Raw genomic sequence first — 27,355 nt, 5'->3', positions numbered from 1 at the left:
TATGCATGTAAACTAAACACAGAGATTCAGCCGTTTCATTTTGGTGGCAATAGGCAGCAGGCAACAGTGCATACCGGAGTTGCCTAATCAGTCAGTGGCTCCCAGTGCTATGCCACCATTTCACAGTCCTTACGCCATGATGAGCGTGCTGTGTGGGCACACATCAAGCCAGTTATTGATGATTTCCGAGGAAAACAAGACAATGCAATTGACACCCTGCATGTCCTCAGTGATGGGCCAGCAACCCAGTACCGGAATCGCACAAACTGCTTCCTCATGAGCAGCATTCCTTATACATGGGGATTCAAGAGGGTCACCTGGAACTTTTCAGAGCGTTCCCATGGAAAGGGCGCACCTGATGGTGTGGGAGGGGTGCTGAAGCGTAAGGCAGACCTGTCCTCGGAGGCAGTGACCTACAAACACAGAGGGATCTGTGTGAGTATTTACAGAAGTCCTCTGAAAAAGTCACTGTCATGTGGATCGAAGAAGAGAAGATATCCAACATGGATGAAATGGTCCCTCCATCAGTGCGTCCAGTGACTGGCATCAGCACTACGCACCAGGTTCTTTCTATCTTCCCGGGAAAGATAGTTTACAGAGACCTGAGTTGTTTCTGCCAGTTTCCTCAGATCTGCACCTGTCACAACCCACGGAAATTACAGTTCGACCAAGTCTCCAGGGCTGAGGTGCCAGGTGACAAGACAAGTGATGAGTAAGTATAACTAAATCATTCTCTTTGCCAATTTTATGATACCTGTAATTGTACCTGTTTAATGACAATAAAGTAACTTATGTCATCCATTCATTCCTTTTCTTCCTTAACTAAGTGGTGGCCCATCTGCGGAACTGCCCCCTTCCCAGGTCAGCTGCAGGCCCAAAACAGCTTCCGGAGCTCAGTGAGTATAACATACTTGGCAAACTTGAGGACTTGCTAGTAATTACATTTTACTACTAAAAACAATCTACCTGACAAATAAATTACATTTAAATGTCTCCTCCTGAAGGTCTTCTACTCAGGTGCTGGACACAAGTGCATCTATTGGAGAGGCCCAAGCTGAGGATTCAGACACCTCCTCAGATGAATACACACAAGGACAGTTTGTCATAATCAAATATGAGGGAAAGCCATATGTGGGGCAGATTGTTACCATTAATAAGGAGGGGCTAGAGATAAACTGCATGAATCAACTTGGAAAAATGAAAAATGGTTTTGTCTGGCCAAAGGGGCGAGACTGCATTTTCTACAAAGAGCAGGAAGTTGTCTGTGGCATAGCAGAACCGCAACAGGGCAAACGGTTTGCTACCCTCACCAAATGTGACTGGCTGATGTACAATACAGTCTAAATGTCTAGATACCCTCACCAAATGTGACTGGCTGATGTACAATGCAGTCTAAATGTCTATTCTAATCTAATCTAATACTTTTGTACTTTCACTCACTGGACTGGACAATGAGGTAAGGTGGGACCCGAGACAAACATAGCGAAAATAGCTGATCTACAAGCTCTCAACGCATTGTGCTGCGAGAGCTTGTAGATCAGCTATTTTCGGAGTTGCACAACCCAGCACTCTTTAGCTAGTGGAGATGTGGTGTAACGACATGATTCGTAAATAAATTTGTTCAACTCAAAATGCTGTGTTCAAGTTCAGGAGACTTCGGAAAAAAGTAATACACCTGAATGCTGAGTTGTTTCCAATAATTGGTGTTAATAAAATGTTACCTTGGCTCCCAGTGTGGCTATGCACCTTATTGTCTCTTTAAGATCCTTCTGCCGTGGGCCGGCAGAAGACTTAGGTGTGCGTAGCATTCCTGTGCACATCCTCATCATCCATCTACTACTACAATTCTTTGTTATCCTATGTTAAGGCCCAACAATACTATCCTGTTCAGAAATATTAAGGCCATGTTATTTAATGTTAAAGCAATTTTACTGTTGCTGTTTTTCCTGGGTAATTGTTTAATCAATCAGTAAAGTTCAGTACTCACTAATAGGTAGGTTAAAACACAGTTTGCTTTGACACATGAAGATATGGTCATCTGGTGTGACACTAAGTCATCTGGTGTGACATTCCAAATAGTGAGAAATCATACCTTTATTAATGATGAAACCGAAAAAATGTGTATGGTTTACATAGAAAATAGTATCAGGAAGAGTCACAAATATTTGTGTAATTTTAAAGAAAGTTTTTGTCAGAATAAAATTAAAATATGTTGAAAGATCGACAACATGGGCCTCACACAGAGTGTTGATTATGAAAAAAATATACAGATTCAATTAATTTTCACAAAACTATAGTGGATCACAGGTTAGTTATGATAAAGGACTTTGATAAAGTGAGTAACTTAAGAAAGGTGTACTCCATTTTCATTTTATGAACAATTATTGTCATGTCACACCAGATGACGGTTTTAGGCACAAGTACAACAAACTGCTCAATAAAGTCTGATTCCAATAAAATATCTAAAAACAAAATGTGTTTCCATAAAGTTGAGAGTGAGTAGAACAAAAGTAAATAATTTTTATGCCTGCTATTTAAAGTTTTTTTAAAAACATGTTTTTTGGGGCGTCACGTCACTGACCCATATCCAAAGATTTTCACACATTTTTACGACTTTTAAAAAATAGCAGATCTACAAGCTCACAGCGCGGCACCGATAGTATAAAATAATTAAGGCCCCTCCAGCTTGGGCTTTAGTAACTCAGACCCACTTTTCCCTCCCTTGTGACGCCCCTGTGCTCAGTACTCCTCTGCTCTCCTCTCCTCTCTGCTCCCCTCCTCTCCGCGTGCGTCCCTCGAGGAGGCGCTGCTGATGTGGATGTTATTGTTTAAAAAGAGGAGCTCCTCCTGTCTGTGTGGCAGGGCGGGGGTTAACCTCCCCCCGGGAGGCCACGTCTCCATAAATCTTCACCCTGACTGCGTGTCCCTGATCCGCCGCAGGAGAGGGCCGACAGGAGGGGACGTGGGGGGCTCGCCCCTCGCTGCGCTACGAGAGAGACCCACAAAACACTTCAGGGGTTCCAGAGATAACATCAACAGTGGCCCGCAGGTCACCGTGCTCTCGCGCACTCCGTCTCGTGCGTGTGTGTGTCTGTCTGTGGTTATGTGTGTATGTAGGCCTTCCTTTGTGCACACAAACTTGGATTATCCGCACCTGTGCGCATCCGTATCTCTGCAGCGTTGTAGTCTGTGTGATTTCAGGCCACAGCTTATGTACACTACGGTTTGACAAGGCGAGGAGTCAAGTCGAGTCCTGATTACGAGTGTCTCAGCGACACCACCAGGCAGCTGAGCTCAGCAGCGGCACACGGGCCAGCAGTCTGCTGCCCTCATGTGCTCTGGCAGCCTCACACACACAGACACACTTCCCCATGTTGACAGACAAAGCAATTTCCACTGCTGACACTGCTGAGTGATGACACAGTCTGATCGGAGGCGTGTGAATGAACATGGGGACATCCTCCTATTCTATAAACAAAACGCGTACCACAACATGCAAAAATGCATCGAACACAAACTAGGATTTTGTAATGGGACAGAATAAAATAGTAGAATTAAAATGTAATTGGAATAAATAATCAAATAGAATTACGAAGAACATAACAGAGAGACACATAACAAAATGATATGAAATGGAGTTAATATTTGAATAGGTGCTTTACCTCACCCGTACGGCTTTTAACACACTGTTAGCGAGAGCTGTAAGTGGGCCTGACCAGGGTTACAGTGTGTTTGGTTTACTGTGTGTGACTGAGCTGTGTGGACAGCATGAAGTACGGCAGTGGCAGAGGGGAGCCGGCCCACCGGCCCACAGAGCACAGCCCATTGTGTTTAGGTTGGCACCCCATCCAAGCGCCCTCCAATCCAAACACTGGAAAGCTGTTCACAGCCCATTACCCACATGACTGACAAGGCATCCCACCACTCACACACCAGGGACCGTGCTGTTAATGCCAGGGTTTGTCACAGAGGGTGCTGATTTCAACATTTGATTGATATTGCTGTAAAACGGTTTCATAAGGCAGGTATTTGAAAGGGTTGAGTGGTTAAAGAGAGTCATTCAGCTTTCTTTCTACAATCTAATGGAGGTGTTGTTGTTTTTTTTTTACCACTCATAGCTGTTTATTGACACTGTTATCCAATGCTTTACTTGATGTAGCCAAAGCCATTTATCGCTGGTTCCCATCGCACTAACTTTATGGCGTTCACATAGGACTTTGTCGTAATTATATGACATATGTTATGTAAGCACTGTGTGTGACAGGTTTCATCATGGACATAAACAGTTAAACACTGACTCACTGTATATATACTCTCACATGATTTCTCTTCTACATATCACATGACTATGACTGATGATTATGAATTATTGGAGGCATACATTATTTGATTGAAGATCTTCACTCAAGATTATACAGTATTACATCAGCTTGCTTTGTCTGCCTGTGACATAACTGTTTTTTCAAACTAACTAAGGTCTGCCTCCATCACCAAGTCCACATTGGCATTACTGTCCCCATTATCCCTGAGAAATCAATTGCACATCGACCCCACTAGAGGCCATATGGACGCATGGTCCTCAGTGCCTTCTGCTCTTGTTGGGAAAGTGGGCTCTGTGGCATTGGTTCTCATCATTAACAGGGCTTCCCTCCTGAATAGGCCTTGCCAAACTATGCAGCGTCCCGTCGAGCACAGAGATGAGGACATGGGCTTGCAGTGAAGCCTAGCGGTTCCTACTTCCTATCAATGACAACGAGCATCAATCTTTTCCCCACCCCCCAGCCCGGGACTCCTGCACCATGCAGGAGTCCACTGAGTTGTAGGGGAAAAAAAGATTCAGGCTGTTGGAATTAAACAAAGGCTAGATTATGCTCTCTGTTTGTCCATCTATGTCTCTTAGCAAGATGCACATAGACACTTTGACTTTTTAACAGAATATTATATCTATAGCACCATCAAACATATAATTTTCCGAATGTCTGTCTGTCTGTCTGTCTGTCTGAGTGTCTGTCTGAAACAGCGTTTCTCATCAGTGGCTGGAGCAATTGATCTGAAATCGCATCACCATTAGCATATGAACACACCTGACATAACTGTGAAGCCCGTTTGTCACTTTCACAAATCATATGCTGTATATTAGCATTTTTATGGTGTATCTACTATCTATTCTGCATCTAGCATGAGGCACATCTATTCTGCATCTAGCATGAGGCAACATGTTTAACCAGCTCTGTGTGTGTGTGCAGGCAGGCGGGTGTGTATGCAGGCGGGGGGGATGTATCTCTGTAGCCATTAAACGAAACGGGTATTTCTTACATTGATGCTCCTACATATTATCATGCAAGCACCAGTTAAAGTTACTTTCCATCCCTCATATACTGTATGCACAGTGCACATCCCATAACCCACACACTGCACATCATTTTGGAGCTCATATCTTTGAACGGGTAAGGGCTAGTTTATATAATATAAGGACTTAGTTTCTTAGTATCTGTTATGTTTATCACCATTAACTTTCCATTTCCAACAACTATTTCCGTTATAATTTTCATTAAAAATCTCTTCTCTTCTCTTCTCTTCTCTTCTCTTCTCTTCTCTTCTCTTCTCTTCTCCTCACAAACATTTACTTTGTACATTAAAATGTAATATAGTGCAGTTATTTGAAAGTGCACAGAAAAGTAACGATTAAACAGCCTTCTCTCCTCCCAACATTTCCTTACCCGCCTTTCACATTCATGGCTGAGCAGCAGGCTTCTGTCAGTGGTGTTGAGAGGGCAAATAAAGTTTGAAATAAAGTCAGCCTTATTGAGCCCATTTCACTTCACTCTAAAGTACACTGTTTGACACCATATTGACACTGTTGAGAATATTCCATGTGACATTTACTCTCCCACACCAGCTGAAATCCAGCAATAACGTACGGAATAAGTGAGGTGTGGAGCATTGGTCAAAACGTTACTTTTCGGCGGGAGCTAATAGGGGTTTCCCCTCGCCGTATCCAAGGCTTGACGAACTCCACAGTGGGAAAAGTACTCAAAAAAGTATCAATACTGCAATGTGGAAATAATCTGTTACAAAAAATTAAAAGTTCAAAGTAAAAAATGTACTTGAGTAAAAGTACAAAATTATTGGTATCAAAATATACTTAAAGTACCAAAAGTAGAAAGTACTCATGCTGAATGTCCCATCTCACAAGTTTCAAAATCTTTTGAAACTATAGCAGATCTACAAGCTCACAATGCGTTGCGATGCATTCTGAGCCTGTAGATCGGCTAGATCGGAAGTGGTTCATGTCTGTTTTGTAATAATCATCCAAATCTACAAAGTAACTAGTTATTAAGTTTTCAAATAATTGTAGTGGAGTAAAAAGTACAATATTATATTTGTCTCTGAGATGTAGTGGAGTAGAAGTAAAAGTACTGAAAACTCCAGTAAAGTAAAAAAAATACCTCAAAATTCTACTTAAGTACAGTACTTGAGTAGGGCTGTCACAATTATTACATAATCGTCTAATCGTGATTATTTGACATTATCGCAATTATTTTGTCATAATCGTCATAATCGTGAATGTTGAAAAATGTCAGAAATAGTGGAAATAGCAGATCTACAAGCTCACAACGCGTCGCATCGCGACGCGTTGTGAGCTTGTAGATCGGCTATTTCCACTATCAATGTTATTTTTTAAGTAGTAAGTTGTCAAATATGTCAGTAATTTCTTTGTGTATTTAGGTTTTGTGTCATATCTGCCATGTGCAACTTCAAAGCCTAAAAGCCAAACAGAAATGTAATTGTCAAAGACAAAAAAAAAACACAATTAAATCGTTAATCGCCAATTATATGAGTGACAATTAATGGTCATGTAAAATGTCATATCGTGACAGCCCTATACTTGAGTAAATATACTGGAATTCCACGTCCTCTCGAGGCTCCCTGATTGGAGATGGTTGACCGTGCTCTGGCTGCTGGCTGTTACTGTATAATATGGTCAGATTGTAACGCCGCTCTCTTCACAGGCACGTAATATCATAATATGCACACCTTCAAACTCACTTTCTTTTGTGGCGGTGTTTGTTCAGGTGGTGTGGCCTCGACCCATTGGGTTTTATGGTAGCCGGTCTCAATAGAATTCACAAGTTTATTAAACAGTGAAAAAAGGCATATGTGTCGTTCTTCATGACATGTCTTTTGAACGATCTCTCAAAATAGAATGGAGTTATCCCAGTGAGAGTGATGCTGTGCGTGCGTGTGTGTGCGTGCGTGCGTGCGTGCGTGCGTGCGTGCGTGCGTGCGTGCGTGCGTGTATTTCTGTCTTTGTGCATGTGCTTCAGGCCATGACATTGCAGTACTTCCTTTCATCTACTAAACCCCACAATTCCGATCCCATGCCTTGGTATCCTGTACATTTTAGTTGAGTTAATTTGTTTTATCATTATGGCATAATCACACATCAAGGCCTGCTACAGGAACTTTAACCCAATTTAATAAACTTCAACTGCTTTTATTGAAATGTATACATTACTATAGATAGCCTATTATGAGTCTTTGCGGTCCCGCAATATTTGAAGGTTACTGCCCTCTCATGTATGGCCAAAAGGAGCCAACGTGTCTGGTAGGTGCCAAAACGCACACGCTAGACAGGGTGGTCCGGAAAAGGGCCGGAGATCCAGTGAAACTTAACAAGCATGTTCCTTTTGGATGTTAAAATGAAGTGTAACACTGATATTAATGTAGCAAGTATCACAACACAGCAGAGGAATGTAAACTGGAGCACTGGGAGCTCGGGCTGGACTTGAACCAGCTGCAGCCCTTATACCCCTGCTGTCATAATAGCCTAGTGTCCCCCACCACCAGCAATGGCCAGTCAGGCTGTTTATGTCATTATTTATACTCTGTCGTATGACAGTGCCCCACACTGAACATAGCCGATATACAATGTCACAACATGTTGAGATGTGACGCGTCGCAAGTTTGTAGATTGTGTCTGCGTTTGGCGCGGAACACCGTCGCACAGCGAAGTATCGTGCTTTAAGCGTTAGCTTTTCATCAAGACTTTAGGAGCAGGACCACAATGACTCCTTCTGGGGATGGAGGTGTCTGGTTACTCATCCGGGGGTTGATTTTCTGAGATAAATCACTTGTCGCGCTGATGATGCAGAGGCAGCTGGATGTGTGTGGAGCAAGTGCTTGAACGATCGCGTGGAAAGTTGTGTGCCTGCTGTTTGCTCTTACTGTATGTATTACTCATAGGTGATGGCCTCATGAATTTAAAGCTTTCTTTGGGCACTTGGAACTGTGGTGATTTAAGTTGTATCTTTCTCTCCGTCTCTTACTTTGTGTTTGTGTGTGTGTGTGTGTGTGTGTGTGTGCGCGTGTGTTCATTTCTCAGAGGTGGCCGTCCTGTGGGCAGCCCACCAGGTACACCACAGTTCAGAGTACTTCAACCTCCCCACTGCTCTCAGACAGTCTCTCACCCAGCAGCTTTCATCATGGGTAAGGGTTCCGCTCCAAACCGTAACGGCTGGCGGAGTTACTGGCAAGAGGGACTCAATGGCACGACTCTTAATCAAAAACAGTGTTTACTTGCAGAGGATCAGTATACACAGGGTAGTCAGGCAAAATATATGCAAACAAATGTGGCAAGGAGAAGACAAAGAAAAGGTCCAGGTAAACGAAGCAGAGATACAAAAAAAACAACAACACGGAAATCTAGATATGCAAACGAATCTAGCGAGGGGATTACAAAGGCGAGATCCGGTAAATGAAGCAGAGATCAAATACAACAAATTATATCCGGGGCTTGGGTAAACAAAGCAGAGATGAAAAATACCAAGAGATTTAAACACGAGAAAGGCTAGAACTCTAGGCATTGGGTATGGGTAAGATAAACTGGCACTGAAAGGGGCACTGGGTACAAAGTTGAGCTGGCACTAAAGCCCACTCCACAACAATGATTCACAATGACTACTTGTAACTACTCTCAATCATTATCCGCAATGGCAGTTGCAAGGAGCTGCATTGGTGTAGTGTAGAATGTCCTTAAAACTTTTTTGCTGCTGTGGGGCACCCGCTGGCCTACTGGTCCGGGCGCATACCACTTAGGCATTGCCACATAGGCAGGGATGCCTGGTGGCGTCGCCAGTTCGATTCCCGATCCGGACGACCTTTCCCTGTGGCATGTCACTCCCCGTCTCTCCCCCATTTCCTGTCAGTCTACTGTCCTATCAATAATGGCATAAAAACCCAAAAACAAATATTTAAAAAGAAAAAACTGTTTTGCTGCAAGGTGTTGCAAGGAGTTGGGACTAGTTGCATTGGTGTGGTTTGGGCTTAAAAGAGGTACTTGGCACTAAGGGGAACACACAAATACACTAGCGATAATATAATGAGGGACAGGTGAAACCAGTCGGGGCTTGGTAGGCAAAGACACAGGGAGAAAACACACACATCTCTGAAGTGAGATAAAGAGATATTTTAACATAAAACAGGAAATCATGAAAGAATGTCATGAAAAATGACTTAGGGAGCAGGGTGGATTGCTATTCCATTCTTAAGTAATAATACACAAGAGGCAGTCATACTTTATATCATGATATGAGTGTAAAGACGAGTTGCTTAAATTCTGTAGCTGTGATACAATAAATAACTATATTACGTCACTGGCATGGCTTCAAGTGTATTATTGCTTTTATAACATGGTTATAATAACATTAATCCGTGGTTATCTGATTCCAATGGGGAGTTCCATATAATTATACCCTCGCTGATAGGATATTGAATTTAGGTTATTCTGATGGGTCATTCTGATAGGTCATTCTACTTACAAAAGTGTTATTTATTGAAAAATAACAATTTGTGGGAAATATAGTTGAACTCCAGCCCCTTACTTTATCATTAAAGGGCTTTTAACACAGTTTTAGCACCTATGTTTTTTGTATGTATTATTATTATAAAAAGGATTATTGACTGTATATCACTGTGGTCAACTCTGTTCTTTTTAAATGTGCTCTGCTAAATAAAGTTGGATTGATTGGATTAACAACGATGTGCTGCTCTCTGTAGATCTTCTACCTGCCCTTGGCTCTTGCTGTGCCTCCGTCTGTCTTCGCTGTTCACGTCCAATTCAACCTGCTCTACCAATTCTGGATCCACACAGAGGTAAACACTCAACAGGGTCCACCGACAAAGATTAAATTATGTGTCGAGGTTTTCAGCGGTTTTTGTGAACGTCCCCCAGGCTATTGAAAGGTTTTAGAAGACGTCCAAAAATATTTTTGAGATGTCATGGAAGTTTATTCATGAGCACATATCGTATGAAGTTTTTTGAAAGTGAAGCTTGGCTGCTTGTTGTAGGCCTAGTTGCCCCTGGGAGGAACATTAACCTCAAAAACACATTTCCTGATTGCAGCAGTCCCAAGAGAAAGTTGTGGCTTGCCAAAACAAATCTTTCGACATTTGAGTCAGTTATTAAAGAGCAACAAATAAAGTAAACCTTTAATAAAAACACAGAACATACATGGAAACAATTTGGACCATGACTAGCAAACACGAAGAAGAGTTTTTGCATGGCATACCAACCATGTTTCTTTTGTCACACATAGCGCTGAGGTGCATCAATAATGATGAATATACAAATCACTCTGGGTCTGGTTTGACCACCTTACTTACTTACTTACTTTCTTACCTACTTATATTTCAATTGGCAGTGGTGGGAAAAGTACTCACATTTTGTACATAAGTAAAAGTATCAATCAACTGCAATATAGAAATACTCTGTTACGTAGTCCATAATTCAAAATATACATGAGTAAAAGTAAGAAAGTATCTGTATGAAAATATACTCAAAGTACCAAAAGTAAAAGTATAAAATGTTTGAGAATAGCAGATCTACAAGCTCAAAAAGCGTTGCGATGCAACGCATTGTGAGCTTGGGCTAAAGTGGTTAATGTATGTTATTATATTATTATAATTTATATCTGCAAAGTAAATAGTAGTGTAGTGGTCTAGTGGAGTAAAAGTAAAATATTTACAGCCAAGATGTAGTGGAGTAGAAGTAAAAGTATTGGAAATTGGAAATACTCAAGTAAGGCTGTGGCCACACCAAAGTACCTATGAGAGTGGATTCCCCATTCCGCCAATGTATTTCAATGGGAATGGAGCGGTTTCATGCCAGTAGAGGAATTCTGCGTGCTGCGCAGACTTTGCGTTTATGCTGGATTAGATACATTCTCCGGTTTCTCCCCTCTGTCCAATCGGGTGAGTCGAAGGCGGAATGGGGAGGGTTCTGGAAGTGACTGACAGGCGCAACACTGACTTTGGGACAGAATGCGCTCTCTGTGTTTTTAGTCAGCCATGCACAAAAAGAGCAGCCTAAAGTACAAATACCTCAAAATTGTACTTAAGTACAGTACTTAAGTAAATCGACTTAGTTACTTTACACCACTGCATGTTGGGACACATAGTCCATGGGCCATACAAGATGTCGGTATCGGAAAGGTGGCAAAGGTTATTATGCATTTTTGAAAAGCTCTATATCTGTAGATTATATTTTGGTATGATAACCCTTTCTGAGACACAGCTAAATTGGTGTTATCAGCTGCTAGATTTGGTGTCCCATTAACTTTACATTACAGGGAAAAAAAGCTAAAAATTAATCTGCTTTAAGTAACATATGAGGGGTCAAACTAGGGGTTTTCCATGATTCTAAATCCATTGCAAACATCTATTTTGCATAAAAAAACATTCATTGGGCTAAAACGGCCCCCACAAAAGTGTGAAAAGTGATGACTCATCACTTTTCATCACTAAACCATAGTCTTGTGGGGCTGTTTTTTAGCCCAAGGAATGTTTTTTGTGCAAAACAGATGCTTGCAATGGATTCAGAATCATGAAAACCCCCTAGTTTGACCCCTCATATGTTACTTAAAGCAGATACATTTCCCCCCCCCCCCCCTGTAATGTAAAGTTAATGGGACACCAACTCTAGCGGCTGATAACACCAATTTAGCTGTGTCTCAGAACGGGTTATCATACCAAAATATAATCAACAGATATAGAGCTTTTCAAAAATGCATGATAACCTTTGCCACCTTTCCGATACCGACATCTCGTATGGCCCATGGACTAACATAGTGAGCTTGCAGATCTGCTATGTTTGGCAAATTAATGGCACTGGGTAATGGAATAGGGACTCAAATGATTCAAGTGATTAAGCTTTGCAAGCACTGGAGAACACAGATACTGTATACTCCTTGGCAGAGTCACACTGTCCAAATATTACTATAGCCAAAGTGATGGACATACCACAATCAGCTACTGTATTATATAGTATTTATACTGCATGAATTATATTTCCATTGACTACTACTGTGTGTAGTCAAAAAGATACCGTGGTTGACTTACGCAGGATTTATTCTATATGGCGGAGCGTAAATTTGGGCTTTAGTCTAGCTATCTCACTCTCCTCCCTGTGTTGTTATTGTAATGTACGGACTACTAAAGCTAGCCTTTATAGACCCAAGGCTGCAATGGAACCTGTATTTAATAAAAAATAATGAGATTTTATGAAATATTCCAAACAGAAGCACAACCACTCTGCCGCCCTTTAAAGTAACTGGGAGTATCACTTTTACAATCCCCTGGATCGTTAGTGGAAATGAAGGGATTTGGAACACCTTCCATCTTTTAGTACGCTATTAGCGAAAACAGTCATAACAGTCACCATTTTTTGAAGGGATGTAATTTATGCCTCCTTTATGGACTTTTTTTTGATGTCATGTAATTTATTGGCCCACCAGTCCCACACCGTTCCAGCCACAGAGGCAGCAGTGAAGTGGTGGAGAGACCTTTTTCATTCAAGATAAAACTCTCAGAGCTTGCTTGCCAGACGCAGTCATTACATGGAAATAATGACTCACTGAGAAATTCTGTCCAGCCGTGCACATTTCCCCAGATTGAGAGGTCTGTCTTGTCGACTCGAAACATCAAAATCTCTGTAAAAGTCACACCCAAAGGGAAACCTGATCTGACTGAAATATAGGCTCCATGTGATGAGATCTCTAGCGACTCTTAGAGTGTGTGTGTGTGTGTGTGTGTGTGTGTGTGTGTGTGTGTGTGTGCGTGTGCGTGTGCGTGTGCGTGTGTCTGTGCGTGCGTGCCGTGCGTGCAGGTACACAGTATGACTGTGTGTGAGTGTGCGTGTCTATGTGTGTCTGTGTGATTAACCACTTAAATAATTTGAGTTTTATTTGTCTAGTCATTAAAAGTTTTTGAACTATATGCTGTATGACTACAGTATATCCGACCTAGACCAAAATGTAGGCTACTCGGAATTCGCTTAGTTGCATATGCTACATACTGTAGTGCGGCACACATATTTGCTAGACCATGAGTGCGTGTGTTTTGCAGAAGAATGTAAATTGATGTAACCATTATCAGCAGCATTAACGTGCCTCTGGTTTGGCACCTTTCCTCCTCCGTCTGTTTGTTGTGCTTCCAGACATTTATATAGTTCTTTCCGATGAGAAACTTGGCCACCTCAACATGAGTCCATGACTCACTGAGTTTAGGACCTGGACAGGGACTCATTCGATAAGAAACCACAAACAAAAGGGACATTATATTGTATGAAAGTATGTTCTTAGGTATCACTTACAACATTTGAAAGGGGTGTGTTACCAAAAGATATATCAATGTGCATTTGTACCTACAGTAAAATGCTTAGAAAATGGTAAGACATGTCTACAAATTGGCTTTCATTGGGCGAAATCCACACTTAAATAAGTGCAGTGTATCTAGGCACTCCAACAAACACAATTTGTTTGCAGGTGGGAAGCCAGCAAGAGTTTATCCTTGTTGCTGCACTAGCAACTCCTGCTGGTTGGTCAGGGTGCCTGTCTGTCCATGGGGTTCCATTTGTACACTCTCAGAGCTATGTTGGTAATAGTGTGTAATCATTTGTGCGTGCAGGTCATCGGAAACTTAGGTCCTCTGGAGTTCATCCTCAACACCCCCAGTCACCACAGAGTACACCATGGTAAAATATGTTATAATTCACTCAATGTCTTTCGATTGAAGTAAATACATTTGGCATCATTTTGAATCACTAAAACATTGCATTATTAACAGGGCGAAACCTTTATTGCATTGACAAGAACTACGGGGGAGCTCTGATCATATGGGACCGATTGTTTGGTAAGAGTGATAATGAATTAGTAATATACATCAATAAGGTTATGGTGTCCTCCTGTAAAATGCGGATAATGCACATACAAATGCTCTGTACGTGTGCTGCAAATGTAATCATAAACGTGCCTGTTTTTTCTTTTAGAGCATGAGTTAAAGCAGTGTGTTTCATGCCACTATCCTCCAGGTATGCTCACACTGCACCACTGTCTCCTCTCCTCAGGTACATTTGCTCCAGAGACAGACAAAGTGGTGTACGGCTTGGTGTTTCCCATCAGAACCTTTGAAATCTTAAACGTTCAGGTTGGTTTCCCAACTTCCCACATATTTTTTTTACTTTTAGTCATACGCTTTTGAATAAAAATGTATTTCGTTTTTTACATATTTATCTGAAATGTTTTAGTTTTAGTCAAGTTCTTGTCGACTGGGGACACGGTGGCGCAGTCTGTAGTGCTGTCGCCTCACAGCTAGAAGGTCCTGGGTTCAATTCCCGCCGGGGACGCTGTGGGCGCTGTGGGGTGTGTTCTCTCCTCCGCATGCCCAACTGCCCATACCCTAGGTGGGGTTGGCTAAAGGGCCTTTCTGTGTGGAGTTTGCATGTTCTCCCTGTGTCTCCTAGGGTAGGTAGTGGTACCCTCACAAAAAACATGCAGTAATCCTGGTCTCTATACTGCCTCCCCCTGGCCAGCCGGGGCGCCTGATAGAGGGGAAAGGAACTGGTTGGAATAACGTGTTCCTTCCACGCGCTACGTCCAACCAGGGAAACCCCCCCCCTGTCAGTTGAGAAGAAGCAACTTGGACTCCTCATGCATAGAAGGAAGCATGAGGTCAGTCCGTTGTCTCCCCAGGTTGGCAGAGGGAGTGTAGCGCCCCCAGGATTACATTAGATAATTGACACCGGGTCGAAGAAATGGGTTACAAAATCGTGGGATAAAAAATAAATAAATCTACAGTTGATTTTGTCATCAAAAATGTATTATGGTGGGCCTTGATGGCGTCTTAATGCCTGATTTTGCACTTGGTTGCATGCTGTAAATAGTTGATCTACAAGCTCTGGTAGATCTGATATTTTCAGAGCGCAGCACCCGAGCGCAACCAAACATAAAACGACTTGTCTTACTGGATCTCTCCTCCACTAGTCCCTCCCTAACATTTGAGTCTAGCTTTCATTAGTTGACGGAACAGTCAATATATTTAGTAGTCGACGAACATTTTTCGTCTTGGTCTTTTTAGTCAACGAAGTGAACGCTGTTCCCACGGCGGTGACATCACTGCCACTGGGCCACTTGGTCAAGCAGCAGCTCTAGCCTGCGTCCCTCTGCATGGTACTGAGTGTAAACACCTGTGAGAGCAGCGATAGATGAGGCGTGAGCTCATATTTCCCCTGCTGGCGGACCAACCATTTTGTAACCATAACATTATTACTCTACTTTAAACAAACTGCCCAGCTGAGGTGAAGGAGGCCAATAAAATGAAATTGCCAGGAGGTAGTTGTTTGATTATTTTTCGCTGCCCTCACCCTTGGCACGGTAACATATATGAGCAATGTCCCCCCCCCCCCCCCCCCCCTCTTACCACGAACGCCAAAAACATTTCCACTCAGGATTAATTATGGCTACAATCATTAACACTGATATGAGAAATGCGGCATTGTGTTGTGTAGCGCTCAGGTTTTTGCGTTTCCATCTGTGTTCATAGGAACATTTATGTTTTCACATCCCAAAACAAATGAAACATTTAAATTTTCTTTTCCCCCATATACGGAACAAAAGAACACAACCCCATCAATTTGCCTATGAAGAGAATGATTCATTTTTGACCAACAGATCAGATCTAAACTGTCACGTCTCTGACACACCCAGTCTATGACATAAACCTCACTATACTTTATTGTTGTTGTCTAAATAAATACTTATCATATTTTCCTTTTCAGTTCGGCTACTACCGCTATCTGTGGAGAAGATCCCATAAATACGAGACAATCGTCCATAAGCTGTCAACCTTCCTCAAGGGGCCGAGCTGGTCACCTGGTAAAAAACGACTGGGAGATCACAAAGAAGTTCCCAAAGTAAGTAAACCTTGAATTACACTGAAGTTGCATGTCGGTGTCTTGCACCAAAAATAGCTGATCCACAAGCTCACAACGCATTGCCCTGTGACAGGTTGTCAGCTTGTAGATCGCTTATTTTCTGTGCACGACACCGGCTTGGCAAACTAAGTATAAAAATCTGGCTTAAAAACCACTTTCTCTGGTCTTGTGTATTTCAATATAAGAACTTCCAACCTATCATTTTGACACATTCAAATCACAACCCAAATGACTCAGCGGTTTCACATATTCAACCATTTTTACAAGGACCCACCATGACAAATAAATCTGGTGAGCCTTTGTAGAGGGAACACAATATTCTCTTTTTCACCCCACTTTAAATACAGTCTGTGGGAGCACAAAGGCATGCAATGGTGCGTGGGCGCGTGCATGTGTAACTATGTATGCACTATGCACTGGTGTGACTGTGTATGTACTCATGTGTATGTGCTGGTGTAGCTGCGTGTGTGTGTGTGTGTGTGTGTGTGTGTGTGTGTGTGTGTGTGTGTGTGTGTGTATGTGCATTCTGTGTGAGCAGAGTGAAATATAGGCTCTAAATGAGTGCCCCAGTGGTTAGCTTTGAAATAGCACTGATGGTGGCACATATGTAGCTCCACTGTACTTCCCACACGCACGCACGCGCGCGCACACACACACACACACAAGCTCTCCCCTTTGCCTTTACAATTAAATATGCCCCTTAAACTCAGCAGGGTGATTCTGAGCATGTGGGGGGAGCTGGAGTCTGACTGAAATATCTTGAAAGACTTGCCATTGTAGTCCCATATAGGGGCGTGTGTTGATATCTGTTGATGAAGGAAAGAGAGAAAAAGGGAGAGGAGTGAAAGGGTAAGTAAAGGGAAACAGGGTTGAATGTGTTTCAGCTTTTGAGACTAAGCAGAGCTGTGTGCTGGAATGCCTACAGGCTTTGGAATATGTGGGGAACCCACATGTGGTTCAGTAACCCAGGATCCTGGGAAAGACCCTGAATAAAAAACCAAGGATCTCTTGAATCGGATATCATGTTTATTTGTTTATTTATTAATGCATTGCCGATTTTTAATGATTGATATTGCTATCAGTTTGTAATCTGTTATCCGGGCATCATGGATATAGACATAAGGTCACAAGTTTGTTATTGGAGTGACATGATGCTGGAAGCACATGTTTCTGTGCCTTGAGGTTATTGATCAACTGAATGTTGTATTTTTTTATTTTTTTTTAATAATCATGCCATTTGCTTTGTGATTGAAGTATATTGTATTACTCAAACATGAATCAAAGAATTCCTGAACCGAAATCTATACTAATTCCATTTTCCCTGATCAGGTGACTGGAAAGGAGATCCCCTATGAGGTCAGCTGGCCACTGACTTTACAGATCTACGTAGTCATGCATTTCTTCCTGGTGCTGGGGCTCTGGGCTGATGTGTTTGAGTCCAAAGCGGTACGTACAGCATCTAGTACAGTACACTAGGTCTAGGAGAACAACAACAGTGATTTGTTTTGTCAAATTCAAGTCTCACACAATGATGTCCTTTGTCTGCAACTTACCATAAAAATGTAGTAAACCGTTTCTTTTTCTCGGGAGGGCTTATGTCTTTCACACATATATTTGTCTCAATCACGGTGGCACATTTTAAGCACAATTGTGTTTGTGGCTGGTCCATGGTCAGGCTGAGTCCTCCATTTAGCCAGTAGGAAAAAAGTAGCCCGTTCTAACATCATGACAGAATGACTGATTGGCATTCCTCTTTAGAACAACTTTTGTCTATTATTTTCCGTTCTGCTAGCCAAAAGACCCCCTTTCTCCCTCTCAAAGACAGTTATCTTTGGAAGCCTTGTTTCCCTAGGCATAGTTTTGGTTAGCCAAGAAAGTACTGTCCCACCCAGCCTCTTCAAACTCCCAAATAAAATGGCCTGTCTTCTCCTACCTCTGTGGTGATCCCACAGTTGTGGTCCTCACCTCTACGTTTGGCCGTGGTTGAGGGTTCCCCCCAGGGGTGTCGCACCAAATTCTGGGCCCTGGGTACAAGGATTCACTGCGGGGCCCATGTGCTTTAACTATTGAAAAAATAGCAGATACACAAGCTCACAGCGCGGCACCGAGTGCCGCGCTACGAGCTTGTAGATCTGCTATTTTTGAAAAATCATGAAAATCTTTGAATATTTCAAATCCGTCTGAGTTCTTTTTTAAAAACCTATGTTTCTAACGGAACCCCAACTCAAAATATTTAGTTCCAGGGACCCCCCCAGAAGCAAAATTTGAGTTACAAATGTTCGCTTAAAAAATACATATATTCAAAGATTTGCACACATGTTCACGACTTTTCAAAAATAGCAGACCTACAAGCTCGCAGCGCGGCGCTCGGTGCCGCGCTGTGAGCTTGTATATCTGCTATTTTTCAATAGCTAAAGTATGAAATAATTAAGGCCCCTCCACCACATTGGGCCCTAGTAACTCAGTCCCACTTTCCTACCCCTAGTGACGCCCCTGCATGGTTCCCCCTCCTTCCCAGCGAATGAAACAGCAGCAACAGCTGGTGGTCCAACAACGAACACAAACGCCCTAATTGTCGAGTCAACCATTTCCCAACCCAAATAGCCTTCAGGATGCAGCAATCAGGACTTGGAGGGGAAAATAACAAAGTGAGCCGTCTGGCCCGACAATAAATCATGTCACCGTATGTATTTATATCCACATGTTCGCTAGCCACTTATTTAGCCTGACAATTGATGATACACTGCGGGACAATTTATGGGCTTAGCGCTAATTCGAAGCCATGAAAACATTTCTATTTCAAACAAGTGGAGCTACACTGCAATTACATCATTGGAGGGCCAACGTGTACGTTTTATTATACTGTAGGTCGGACGAACAGTAACCAGTAAGACAGTAAGACAGAGGAGGAAATTGTCCAAGTTGAGACTTCTCAGCCTAGCAAAACGTTGCTTCTTCATGGACATTGTCATAATAACGACTCTGATAATGGTCAAAATAAAAAATGTAATCTGCCAAGCCTCGAGGGACTTAAGAAACAATAACACGATCCATCTATTTCGTTGGTCGCCACACCACCACCAGATGTTAACTTTCATCTCTGCTCGCTGCTGTTATTGCTGCAATTTGACACGCCGCCAAAATTAAAAATTATCACGCTGAAAGAAGCGTGAAAACGTTTCCCTTCCATTTCTTTTAGCGTGTGAATATTACTTCTTGCCACCCGATGACAGCAAATGAATTTCGAAAGATTTTCCCTAAAGGATTTCAGTTAGCGTCTGGAGTCTGTTCCTCTGGGGTAACAGATAGTCAAACTAAAGATCATGTGACAAAACACACTGTCTGGCCTACTGTGCCCCCAGGGTTAGAAGACATGGATAGGTTCACATAACCCTTGATGCTAAAATAATTCCTCCAGTCGTTATACCTCTGGCTAAAAATAATTGTATCTGTAGCCTTTGAACTTTAATGTCACTTAACTGCTGAACAGTCAGCCGTAATGATTTTTTATGGTTTTTAGCGTGACTTGTGTCTCCCCTGTCATGGAAACAGTTTGAAAGCCGGACGAAACTGTCTTATTGAGTCACAGAACCATAACCATACCAGCTCACTCCATTCCCGTGTGCAGGCTCGGGAGGATATGATTCATACAGTATGAGGCCTGTGGATTACAATTCCTTGGATAAGCACAAAGAAATACTACTTTATATGCATCCTGTTGATAGAAAGATGCTTTATTTACTATATATGGCCTGCAGAGTATGTATTGCGCACGGGCTGTCAGTGGGTTTCGCTTGTGAGAGTCTTTATTGAGTGCAGTAGAGATGTAAACCCAAGTTGACAGACCACGGCATCCTCGGGAGAGACCAAGCATTCAGCCACTGCCTTCAGCCAAGACCTTGGCTTAGACTGGACATGGATGGAATATGATTTGGACTGTACATCACATTCATCACCATGCACACACGCATGCATGCACGCGCTGTGTGTGTGTGTGTGTGTGTGTGTGTGTGTGTGTGTGTGTGTGTGTGTGTGTGTGTGTGTGTGTGTGTGTAGGCTACTTTCAGTATTTATTTGCTGATGTTTCTTTTTTCTTACGTGTGAGATAGAAATCAAGAGATAGGCTGTACGCACTCGGGTGGTGGTTGTGGGTTTAATCCACCGTGGTGCAACCAGCTTTGACGCCCGTCTATGCGAACACAATTTGCCCATGCATAATGACTACTACTACGGCACAAAATAATTGGCTACTCCAAAGGGGGGGGGGGGGGGGGGAATATGCTGTAAGTGTGACAGTGTGTGCATGTCTGCGTGTGTGCGTGTGTGTGCGTGCACGCGCGCGGTCCACACTGACCGCAAACAGCTGATAGGTCAGTGTGGATATGCATGGGACCAGCGTTCTCACGTTGATTGCCTTGGCTCTGTTCAAGGCTACCGGGATTCAAACTGCAGTCTCTTCCACTGCGGTCAAATCCCTTGTCAAGACGCATCTGAAATGATTAGTGCTCCTATGTAAACTGGGCTTGTCAGTGTAAAGAAAGAGATAGAGTGCAATACCACGGGACGTGTGCCAATACACTCATGCTGAAGGTCAGGCTTATTTGCGTTGGCATTTTTGCGCATGTTCGAACAAAACTGTGGTTTATGGCTTCTCTCCCATTGGGCTCTCTCTGAAATTGTAACTTAACCAACCATGATATTGATTTAAGGTTTACATTCTAATGTATTTTCTCCCCATGGCCGTTTGGCCCGTTTCTCATGCTGTGCAAAATGTGAATTTTTCATAGATGCTGTCCCCGGTTACCATCCTGGCGATGATTGGCTACATCCTGCTCACTCTCACCTCCATGGGTTACATTATTGACCAGAGGTACCGTCATTCAATCACGTTTTTATGAATTAACCTATATTTCTATTATTCTTTTTTGTTTGTATTCCAATCTTTCTCTTGTTGACAGTAGGAAAGCAGAGCAAATAGTGAAAGATGGCTGTTAATATTGATGTGCGTTATTGATGTGCAAGTGCGCTACCAGTGTAAAAATATATATATTGTTAAAGATTGTTAAAGAGGTTTTCTAAGTTTTCGGTTTTGTATATGTCTATGGAGTTAATATTACTCTAATAGACCCCCGGGGGGTGGTTACAATGTGCAAATACCGGTATGTCTTCCCTGTGTATTTTGGGTTTCTTCCTGAAAGGCAGAAACCTTGTATCTCCAGGATTCACATTTGTTCGTTTTTTTTTTCTTCTCACAAAGTAAAGCCCTGGCTGCTTCACCACACAAGACTGTAGCACGAAACTAGTGAAAACAGCAGATCTACAAGCACACAACGCCTCGCACCGTTATGCAGTGGTGGAAAGTTATTTGAGAGTTATTTGTACTTTACTTGAGTACCAATTTCCAATACTTTTACTTCTACTGAGCTACATCTCAGTTCCAAATATTTTTACTCCTTTACATTTATTTGAAAACTTTAGTTACTAGTTACTTTGCAGATACAAGTGATAATATTATAAAACATACAGTACATTAACCACTAGCCCTATTTTATACCTAGGCTGTTTAAAAATAGCCGATCTACAAGCTCACAACAACAATCTGCTATTTTCAAACATACATACTTTTACTTTTGGTACTTAATACATTTTGGCAAGACTTTCATAATTTTACTCAAGTACATTTTGAATTCCAGACTTTTAGGGTGCCCTCACACCAAAATACCTATGAGAGTGGAATCCGCGTTCCACCAATGCATTTCAATGAGAAGGGAGCGTTTTTTGCAGAAATCCTCTGCTGGCATGAAACCGCTTCACTCTCATTGAAATGCATTGGCGGAACGCGGATTCCACTCTCATAGGTAGTTTGGTGTGAGGGCACCCTTACTTATCAGAGTATTTCTACATTGCAGTATTGATATTTTTACTTGAGTTAAAACATTTGAGTACCTTTTCCACCACTGCCAGTTATGTAGCCCCGGAACTGACCTGCTGATACATTATCTCACTCCTGTCACCCCGGCAGGGGTCAAATCTATTTCACCTCAATCTGCTCTGCAAATTGAAAACGCTTCCATTTAATAATGGATTATTCCGATCCCGCTGTTACTGTAAAAGTGTCCTTGGAATGAAGGTCAGCAGATGAATTAAGAGGATTGAGATAATGTTCAATGAGTGCTGTGGTGGAAGAAGCTCACTTAAAGGTTTTTCATTTAAAGGGGAAGACCACCCATTTTCAATATTGAACTATGTCATTAATATACCTTGAGGAGTTGTGTGGAAATAGAAAAAAAGTTCCCTCCCTTCTGTGTTGCCTAGAACTGGAGGATTGATTTTTGGGTTTGTAATGTAAAGTACAACTTGACGACATCACACATTGTACTTTACAATACAAACCCCAAAATCAATCCTCCAGTTCTAGGCAATACAGAAGGGGGGGAACTTTTTTTTCTATTTCCACACAACTCCTCTAAGTTATATTAATGACATAGTTCAATATTGAAAATGGGTGGTCTTCCCCTTTAAGTAAAGGTAGCAATATCACAATGTAGAATTCTCTGTTAGGGTGCCCTCACACCAAAATACCTATGAGAGTAGAATCTGCGTTCCGCCAATGCATTTCAATGAGAGTGAAGCGGTTTCATGCCAGCAGAGGATTTCTGCAAAAAACGCTCCCTTATCATTGAAATGCATTGGCGGAACGCGGATTCTACTCTCATAGGTATTTTGGTTTGTGGGCACCCTTAGGGTGCCCACACACCAAAATACCTAGAGTGGAATCCGCCAATGCGTTTCAATGAGAATGGAGCGTTTTTTTGCCAGTAGAGGATTTCTGCAAAAAAAACGCTCCATTCTCATTGAAATGCATTGGCGGATTCCACTCTAGGTATTTTGGTGTGAGGGCACCCTTACAACTAAAAGTACTGAATTCAAAATGTAATTTGAGTAAAAGTACAAAAGTGTCGGCACCAAAATGTACTAAAGTACCATAATGGTATAGCCCAGGCATTATGAATGGGCTATCCACGAGTTTCCAATGCCCCATAGTGCATTGCGCAGACGTCTGCACCGAGCTTCCGGCGCCGATTTACAAGCTCACAACGGGTTGCATCTGCGACGCGACGTGAGCTTGTATGTCTGCTGTTAAACCCGGAAGTTTGTTCCCGATAGTCTCCAGTAAACTCCCGCGGAAACTTGTGGATACCTTTACCATTTCTTTCCAAATATTTTAAAGTGTGTCCAACTCACACAGCTCACAAAGCTTGAACTTTTAAATCAACTATTTAATTTAGATAAATGAAGTATAAATTAGAGCTTTAGTGGTTAATGTATGTTATGTAATAATAATCAAAATCTTCAAAGTCTCTGAGATGTAGTGGAGTATAAAGTATGGAATTTTTTTTCAAGAAAAGTATGGTACTTGAGTAAAATGTACTTAGTTACTTTCCGTCAGAGAGTGTTGACGGCGAGGTTCTGTTTTCCAGGCCAACGGCAGCCTTCTTTGAGATGATGCGATGCGTTGTCATGGTGATGATGCAGCGCTACAGTTACATGAAGCCCCTCCTACCATCACTGGCTGTGCCCATAGAGGTAAGAGAATCCACTGGGAACAACATACTGTACAGCAACATGCCACGTGGCGGATGCTTTTATCCAAAGGACCAAGAGTGCATACATTTAGTTTTTACAGTTTACATTTGGTGTTTCAATCTTTTTTTGCTCTATATATCAGGCTTAAATGAGCATTATTGCCACCGTAGGTCGCAGTTTACTATCAGAACCGGCACAGCTTGACCGTATCCGTCCGTCCGGACAGGTAACACCTGACACTGTGGTTCCCCTGACACATCACTGTGACATCATAGTGATGTCAGATACTCAGAGCAGGGATCTCCATATTGGCATAAAGAGGTGATGTCAGATACTGGAGCTGGTCAATAATGGTGTAGACCGACAAAGAGAGTGAAATAGCTCTACACAGTGTGCAAATACAGTGAACTAATCATTGTAGCCTCACATCACAGTAACAGGTGGACATGTGCGCGCGTGCGTGTGTGCCACTACTTGGTGTAGATGATTTTACTCATGCAGGCTTTCTTTGAAAACTTAATTTGTGAATTTACCAAATCTTAGGTCCAGTGATATTTATATATCAGCTAAATGTGTTATTTAGAGTGGCCATTGGCACTGCTGGCCTCTGCTGTTGTACCCTAGTGGCTCACCCCCAGTGAGGAGCCCCCACCGTGAGGACGTGGTGTACCTTAGTGCTACTCCTCATTATGCATCCCTAATGTGTCTGTGTCTGTGTATGCGCAAGGTGTTTATGGTTGTAGTGTGGGATTGCAGCCTGTAGGGGTCTCCCATGAGGCCAGCAGCGCTGTGTGAGAGCTCAGGTAGAAGACTGTGGAGACGATGAGAGGTGGCTGGTATGGTGGCTTGGTGACCTAAAACTCCCACAGTGGCTTGTATTCATTTCAATATTATGATAATTAGAAAAATAAACTTCTTTTCATGAAGCACCTTTCAACACAGCTGTTACAAATTTACATCATGAAAAAGAATTACAATGCAGCCTACACATTTATACTATAAATTAAAAGAGTAAGAAATTCAAAAGAAAAATTATTGGCACACTAAAGGTGTTCATGGTCAAAGTGGCCTCATTAGCAGTGGGGAAACTATAATACTAGTGGAGGTAGAACTGAATGTGTCCATGTATAATAATATGTGCATGCGTGTGCACGTGGTGTGCGAGAGTGAGTGGGCTCTAGGTCGTGTGATGTATGGGACCAGATGCACGGCCCAATTGACCATAAAATTGCCGTGCCTTTCTGGCACTCGCAGCTGAGCTGTAGATCGCGGCTCGGCGGCTGACCTCTCATTATGTGCCCTCCTCCAACCCAACCACTTTCTCCCTCCCTCCCTCTCTCTCTCTCTCTCTCTCTCTCTCTCTCTCTCTCTCTCTCTCCCTCTTTTCCTCCCCGCCTTTGCCATCTCAGCCGGTGTGAACGAAAGCAACACTTCTGGAAGCAATTAATGCTGTCTGCCGCTAACTAGTGCTGGCTGATGAGATTTGCACGTGAGCACTGAATCGCTCCTTTTATTGTCCCTGCTCCACATCTGCATTACTCAGGTGTTCAGGATGACTCTTACTAGTATGAAATGAATTCTGGCATCATGATTGAAAAAATGGACAGTGACAAGCATATTGTCACTGTCAGGCAGAAACCTTGTATCTCCAAGTTTCAAATGTGTATGTTTTCTCGTAAGGTAAAGGCCTGCTTCATCACACAAGACTGTCTTAACAAAACTAGTGAAAATTGCAGATCTGCAAACACACAGCACCTCGCGATGTGTGCTTGTAGATCAGCTATTTTCACTATTTAACATTTTTAAAATGATAAATACAAAACGAACGGTTTTGGACATACAGTACAAGGTTTCCACCCGACAACAACGTTATGCAGCACGTGCCACATGGCTGTGTTTCACTGACAGCATCATTGTCTCGTGTACCCATTTCCTTGAATGAATCATTAGGCTTCATTTCAAGTCATGCTATATCAGCCTGAGTTGAATAAATGTCACCCATGCAGGTGGGGCTCATTGAAATCTCTTAACGGTTTTCATAAAATGGTTCCTGATGTATTTGCTCCTTTTGCTTTCTGCTATGGCAATGTGCAGAATAGGGGGGTGGGGGGACGGGACGGGACGGGGGAAATCCCCAAACCTGAGTGTACATTAATGATATATGGTCCTGACGTGTGAGGTGAACGGCCAACTTTTTGTTGCAGAGCGGGACCTGTTTTGAAGTCGTGCCAATCAATTAATGGTGACTTGAAACGGAGGTGGGGGGGGGGGGCAAATACACATTTAATTGTGTTCAGGTCCAATGCGACTGTATGTGCGAAGAGACTACAGAAAAATGACTAGGAAAAAAATAAAAGGAGGTTGGTTTGTGGTCCTTAAAAGCCAGCGGTGTGATATACAGCACCCTTAAAGCTCACAGCGGTATTTATAGTGGCTCTGGAGATTTCCCTTGTAAAGCTGCAGGCTTGACCTGCAAACCAGGGCTGCCTCTCTCTCTCTCCCAGCCACCACACTCACCCACCCACGCCCAGCGTCTGTGTGGCAGACATGGAAGGCCACGGCGGTTCAGACGGGATGATGCTGGTGCTAGTGTGTGTAATTTTAAAAGCTGGGTAGAGGACAGGGTGGGTGGTGGGTGTTTTTTTTTTCTTCTTTCTTCTTTTTTGTTCTTGTGGGCACGCTCGTCTGTGCTTGGGGACAGTATGCTTCAAAGTGTAGTGGAGGACTATAAGTAAGGCTGGACAAATAACTGAAAATACATCGAAAACCGATATTTAGAACCAATAACTCACTTACAACCAAAACGAATCGACACCGAAAATCTGAATAGATTTTTTTTATAATCAACTAATTTGATTATTCTGATTAACCAGTATTTTATACAACACGTAAGTAAAGCTTGTAGATCTGCTATTTTCAACAAACTACAGATTTGGACACCTACGTCGCACCGCCGATCCGACCAACATGTTATACTGTAGTGTCGGGGGTTTTGTCAGAATTGTTTATGTCAGGTTTGTTTATGGTCATGTCTGAGTCACAGTGACATGCCTACAGTATATATGGGCATATCGGGTTTGTTTATGATTAATGTATGTCTGACTCATAGTGACATGCCTATATATGGGCATATCGGGTTTGTTTATGATTATGTCTGAGTCTTGTGACATCCCTATTATTTGTCTATGGTTATGTCTGAGTCATCACCTGCCTGCCAGACCTCCCTTTAGCCAATTTTAATATAGGATGAAATTCAATGAATCAAAATGATCGTCAATTAATCGTAATCTTTTAGTTGTACTGCCATTTATGTTCCTGATTTGCTTGAATGAAAGGACAGAGGTGCTGTGGACCACAGCTGTATGTTGTACAGCTTACAATCCTGTAACTACACAGTAATAGCCAGAGTGTTAAAAACTGACCCATAAGGGTACATTTTATAACCCATATTGTTAAAACTGGATTGTTTAGGACTGTCCATTTTATGAGCCTGTAAAA

The 27,355-nt window shown here is 42.4% G+C and overlaps 1 protein-coding gene across 1 annotated transcript in view; it reads left to right on the top strand.

The window, feature by feature from the left end:
• The window catches only part of agmo (alkylglycerol monooxygenase), a 61,386-nt gene that overhangs the window by 16,832 nt on the left and 17,199 nt on the right, over positions 1 to 27,355 (top strand). Inside the window, exons 4-12 of the mRNA XM_080748767.1 lie at positions 8,387 to 8,490; positions 10,060 to 10,155; positions 13,966 to 14,032; positions 14,125 to 14,190; positions 14,405 to 14,484; positions 16,115 to 16,249; positions 17,600 to 17,716; positions 21,058 to 21,140; positions 23,752 to 23,857. Coding sequence (XP_080604893.1) covers positions 8,387 to 8,490; positions 10,060 to 10,155; positions 13,966 to 14,032; positions 14,125 to 14,190; positions 14,405 to 14,484; positions 16,115 to 16,249; positions 17,600 to 17,716; positions 21,058 to 21,140; positions 23,752 to 23,857 — 854 coding nt within the window. The remainder of the gene's footprint in view (positions 1 to 8,386; positions 8,491 to 10,059; positions 10,156 to 13,965; positions 14,033 to 14,124; positions 14,191 to 14,404; positions 14,485 to 16,114; positions 16,250 to 17,599; positions 17,717 to 21,057; positions 21,141 to 23,751; positions 23,858 to 27,355) is intronic.

Source organism: Nannobrachium achirus (assembly GCF_963921795.1).
Source record: "Nannobrachium achirus genome assembly, chromosome: 2".
NCBI lineage: Eukaryota > Metazoa > Chordata > Actinopteri > Myctophiformes > Myctophidae > Nannobrachium > Nannobrachium achirus.
This window is presented reverse-complemented; position numbering and strand designations above follow the sequence as displayed.